Below are 5,744 nucleotides of genomic sequence, written 5' to 3'. Positions count from 1 at the left end.
TCCAATTTTCCGTCAATATGTTACAGGTCGAATAATGACCATATAGTAAAAATTTTAACTGAATTCGTTACCAAACATTTGAAATGAGATCGTCATCGTAAATTATGTTTATGTCAAGGAGGGTGGAAAATAGAGATATTTAAAGGAAGACGGTAAGGGGAAAATTATTTTTAGGTTTTCAATTGAAAAATAACATGTTTCATATCTTCTTTTCTCATCTATTTTCCTCAGTCCAAACATTTCCAAGCCGTCTGAATCCATCACAGCTCAGTCTCAAAAGGTTGACCCAGTCTCATTTTAACAATATTCAGGCCAGCCGAAGTTCGAAGGAAATAAGGTTTGAAACCATCACGTTGCATCATATGCCTAATTCCATAATTCAACTCCTTAAAACACAAACATTTATTTATTTACTTTTCTTAACACACAAATACAAACATCGAAGGTCATACACAAACCTTTTTACAGAAAAATAGCAGCATCCAGCAGTTCAAGCAATCTTTTTCTATCACTCGACAATGATTTTTCCAGTGGCATGGCCATCAATACTTCTAGCCCAAGCATCTTCGGCTTTGCTCAAAGGAAAACGGGAGTCAATGACAATCCTAAGCCTCCCATCTTCAACCAACTGAACCAGATAATTCAGGTTCTGTTTTTTGGCCGTTACGAAGAAGAATGGTACAAGTTGCTTCTTAGAGAATGTAAGTTTCTTCAGAGCATAAGTCATCAGTGCACTTATGCCAGGCGTTAAATCTACTACCTTCCCCTGTTCAGCCAATTGAGGCTCAAAGGTTGACCATGGAATTCCAGTGGCACAATGTATCACGGCATCGTATTTTCGACCAGATGGACTCCTTAAAGCTGCCCCTTCTGGAGTCCTATAGTCAAGAATCTCATCAGCACCTAAGCTCTTGACAAAGTCGATGTTACGAGCACCACAGGTGGCCGTTACATGTGTGTTCCCTAGCTTTGCTAGTTGAACTGCAAAGTGACCAACACCACCTGAGGCTGCAGTTACTAAAATGTTCTTTTGTTCACCAGTTCCATCAAGCTTGACTCCAGCAATCTCTGTGAGGACGTGATGAGCCGTGAGGCCAGGCAGAGGTAAAGCCGAACCTTCAGCAGCTGAGATCTCAGATGGTCTGGCAACTGTTAACCTCTCAGAAGACACAGCAAAGTTAGCTAATCCACCTCCATGCTGCCATTCAACATGAACAAACAGACCAAAGAAAAAATTGTACATAATTAGGATGCGCTGAAAAATAAATTGGACAAGATGTATGCTTGGAGACTATAAACTGTTACACGGATTGTAAACTCAGGAAAACAATCCATCTTATATTCTTCTAGATTATGGACACAAAATGCTCCCACATTCAAGGGAGTAAGATGAATGCATCAGCACATAAGGATGTTGGATATAAAGCACAATTATTACCTATAACTTTCTCGGTTTACAGACCAAAGCATGCAGAATAAATCTATCTCAGAAAAAACCCATCTGCTATCCATTTTCTTTTTTGTCACCAGTCAAATATCTACGCAAGCTCACAATTTTAACCCACAACTAGCAGAATATCAAAGAGATTAGAAAGAAGATTACCTCATGAGAAAGTTTAGCAACAACTTTATCACCAACTTTGAAATCTTTGACTTGTGATCCAACCTGTACTATCTCTCCTGCTATATCAGTACCTGTTTCCAACAAAGAAATTTAGCATCACTTATGCCATAATAGAGAGGAACTATCAGTATGACATGAATACAAAATAAAAACGCACTATTAATAAATCAATTATACATCCAAAGTAGAATAAGTCCACTGTCGCCAGCAAAGCATAATTAGAACTATGAAGCACAGCATGTAGTCACCCAGAGTTCCTGGGTATTTTACTTTGGTATGCGTGAACAGTTGTCACAATGATGCACGAAGACATCAATTTTCAGGCGTAATGGTGAGTTGGACAAGCATGACAAGAAATTGACATATTTTTTCCACTAACATTGCAAGTACACAATTCAAACACAGAAAAGCTTTTGGGGGAAAAAATAGTGACTAGAAACCCCAATTTGATGAGATCATCAAAGTTCTTTCTATATGCTCTTTTTGTTGTATATGAATAGTTTGAGTTTTATAAATTAGCATCTTTTATAGGTTGTAGAATGTTTTGAGAATAAACATTAAGATACATAGAATATAGGAAGATGATGCAGTCTTTTCAAAAAACCAGGTCATTAAATAAAACTTTTATGCTTATGCTTATATATTATGAATTGTACGAGTGATATGTCAACTTGCCCATCTCCATAGCTATGCTTCGTATGATCCACTGAGCGATCCCAGCAATTACTCATTAGGGCTTTTATTTAATCCAGTAGTGACAGGCTTATATCACAGTGGCCTTAACCAGATCAGTGCATCCGGAGTTTAGTTTCAAATTAGCCCAAGCTGCAAAGACATGTGTTGTACCTAAGCTAATCTTCCACGCCTGAACCTCTGCTCTCTCTCTTTTCCTCTGACTTTCTGATCAAACTGAACCTGCTGCTTTTGGAACGCATCCCAAAAAAGTATGAAAACAAAAAATAAACTTGTTCAAATAATCTTCAATATCACCTAGAACCCCTAGTCCTTAATCCCAACCTCGAAGATTTTGTTCAGAGACCTGGAACAGGACCATAGATAAATTATTTTAAATGCTGAAGTAAGAAGTTCCTGCATCATAACCAATTCCAATTTCCTGATTAAGCAACAGATACCATGTTTGGTGCTTTTGGAGAGCCTGGTGCCCATTGCCTAAATTTTAAACAATTGGCAGCTATTGGTTACCTATTCAACATGGATAGTAAGTCACTGTCAAATAAGGGACTCTGAAGTCCTCCTCAGTTCAATAAATATGACACACACACACACACACGTGTGTGTGGAGAGACATAACATATATCAGAAAGAAAATGTAGATAAAACCATGAATTGTAAGGATCAAACTACATAAGTCAATCACATATTTTGAAAGTTAAGTACAAAGAATGCTCTAGAACTTTTCAAAGAGCACTAAAAAAAAATTAATTTTACCAGGTATATGAGGAAGCTTTCCCGGGAATATGGGCCGAAGCAAGCCCTTCTGAATCTTCCAATCAATAGGGTTCACTCCAGTGGCTTCCACTTTCAGCAAAACTTCATCTTTCTTCGGAGTGGGAACTGGAACCTCAACATGCTGCTCACAAATATAAAATAACAATGCAATCTTCTAAGGCAAACTCAAATTGAGAAAGCAATAGGGAAAAAGGAGAGAGACCACTTCATGCCAAAAGTTAAGATGCAAGAATGATTTAATTTATTTATCCAACTACCCCCCTCAAATAAAAATTATCTGGTATTTGAATCATGAACAAAGCACACTCCAACCATACCCTGTGATTAAATATATATTAAAGTGAAGTTTTTTTTCAGTGGCAGTAGGGAGGCGGATAGATTAAATTCCAAACTAATTGGTCACATAAGGCTTTAATGTCGCGTTAAAATTCTCAGCAAATAAATAGATTTTCTTTTCTTTTCTTTTTTTCCTTTTCTTTTTTTTTTTTTGGTGGAAAGCAAATGAATAGATATGATAACAAAAATACATGCACAAAAATAATCAGGTCTCATACTACTCTCACTCCCCTTCCGCCTCCTGGATTCATTCACAGAAAACCTTTTCAACTCTGCGATACAATAGAAACTCCCCAAAATGAAAGTATCATATAGCAGTACAAGTCACAGACACAGAAGTCCAAGTCAAAAAGAAAGGAAAAGAAAAATTAACCTTCAAACTAGCCGGACCACCGCCACAGTTATCGTACTGAATCGCATGCATAAGCTTCCTGGCCATATCCACTGAGGAAGACCCGATAGAGTTAACATTCAGGAACTGCAATCCGCCAAATTATAGATGCTGTTGGCAATTGTCAGCTCGGCTTATTAAATTATTGCCTTAATTAATGATTTTGAATTCTATACAAGCAATCCAACTCTCAAAAATAAGCTTCCTGGCCATATCCACTGAGGAAGACCCGATAGAGTTGACTTTCAGGAACTGCAATCCACCAAATTATAGATGCTGTTGGCGATTGTCAGCTCGGCTTATTAAATTATTGCTTTAATTAATGATTTTCAATTCTATACAAGCAATCCAACTCTCAAAGATAAGCTTCCTGGCCATATCCACTGAGGAAGACCCGATAGAGTTGACTTTTAGGAACTGCAATCCGCCAAATTATAGATGCTGTTGGCGATTGTCAGCTCGGCTTATTAAATTATTGCTTTAGTTAATGATTTTCAATTCTATACAAGCAATCCAACTCCCAAAAAAAAAAAAAAAGGTCCGACATGATGAGATTGAATTTTTTAATAACTGCGAAAACTCAATAGTTTCCCATCGAAGCTGCTCTTCCTCTTTAATGATTCCTACCTTTCAGAGCCTCTTTATTCAGATACGGTGTTACCCGGGCTGTAATATCCTTTTCTTATACTTTGTTAGGAATAGTTTATGAAGAAATGCTACAAATTAAAGAAATGAAAAGGTCTGATTCTTAAAGTAATATGACCAATGGAATATCGCTCCAGTGAGCCAAGGAAGAGAAGCTCCGACATCGGCGGCGCTGTACCCCTCAATTTCTTCGTCAGGATGTCGGCGGCATACACCGGCGTGGAGCCTCTTGCCATCGTTGTGGAGATGCTTAGCATGGAAACTGAGTCCGGGGGAAGGGGGAATTAGTAAGAAACGAACATTTCCGACCAATTGGTCTTAAAAATGAAATTATGCTTTAATGTGAAATCATCAAAAAGCTTCTTTAATTATTAAAAATGTTTGAAGGCTTAAAAAAGTCAACAAAAAATTATAGATAATTATTTTAAGAAATAAGAGAAGTTTATTTCATCAACAGAGTTACATATAATTTTAAAACTATTTTCTGAAATTAAAACCTTTTTTTGAAATATTTAAAAAAAAAGCTAAAAGAGAACTTTCAGTCCAAAAATTTTAAAAAATAATTCTATCGTTAAAGAAGTTAATTGAGAAAAGATTCTTCTAGAGTTTGTGGATTATTTCTAGAAATTATTTACTGACACACACCTCCAGTGTTTAATACAAAACATATTTAACTAATTTAATTAAATTAAAAAAATTAGGTAAGTTAGTCAATTATAAAAAATGTGACATATTTTCTTAAAACACCATAATCATCTTTTTTAATATCATTCCTCCCTCTTTTACTTGATTATGCTTAAGTGAGTATCAATAGAGGTAATTTAGAAAAAAAAATGATAAATATGATAAATATATCTTATATTTAGGATCAAAATCAACTCAACAATTAAATCATATATTAAGGGCTAAAAGAGTATTAAATAGAGGAATGAAGTTTTCAGCAAGAAAAAAGAGGAGGGCAAAATGGTCTAGTAAGTTATATTAACTCAACCTCCGCCTTCCACACTCTCATTTTCGCGAATCAGCCGAATCTGAGATAGAAAAGAACAAAGTGAGGGAGCGATTTTGAAGACGAGAAGAATCAATGGACCTTGAAGAAGAAGAATAGGAAGGAAGAGAGCTCAATGCCCCATGCAACGATGACCTTGGACTAAGGTGAGCCTCCTAAATCTCCTCCATCCCATCTTCAGTTTCTTTGATTGGGAGAAATGCAGTACTGGCGAGGGAGAAACCAGAAATCACGCAAGACAGATATAGATACGAGCAAAATGAAGCTTA

At 36.4% G+C, this 5,744-nt stretch overlaps 1 protein-coding gene across 1 annotated transcript; it reads right to left on the bottom strand.

The window, feature by feature from the left end:
- Nucleotides 1–378: 378 nt before the first annotated feature.
- LOC114725900 (chloroplast envelope quinone oxidoreductase homolog) lies at nucleotides 379–4,752 on the bottom strand. Its single transcript, XM_028912466.1, has 5 exons — nucleotides 4,585–4,752; nucleotides 3,804–3,874; nucleotides 3,074–3,215; nucleotides 1,604–1,695; nucleotides 379–1,198 (listed from the first exon to the last, which is right to left on the bottom strand). Exons 1-5 carry the CDS (start codon nucleotides 4,721–4,723, stop codon nucleotides 509–511), a joined length of 1,134 nt encoding a protein of 377 aa, XP_028768299.1. The 5' UTR covers nucleotides 4,724–4,752; the 3' UTR covers nucleotides 379–508.
- Between the last annotated feature and the right edge of the window lie 992 nt (nucleotides 4,753–5,744).

Source organism: Neltuma alba, unplaced genomic scaffold (genome assembly GCF_004799145.2).
Source record: "Neltuma alba isolate B1F8T4 unplaced genomic scaffold, ASM479914v2 tig00012293_pilon, whole genome shotgun sequence".
NCBI lineage: Eukaryota > Viridiplantae > Streptophyta > Magnoliopsida > Fabales > Fabaceae > Neltuma > Neltuma alba.
This window is presented reverse-complemented; position numbering and strand designations above follow the sequence as displayed.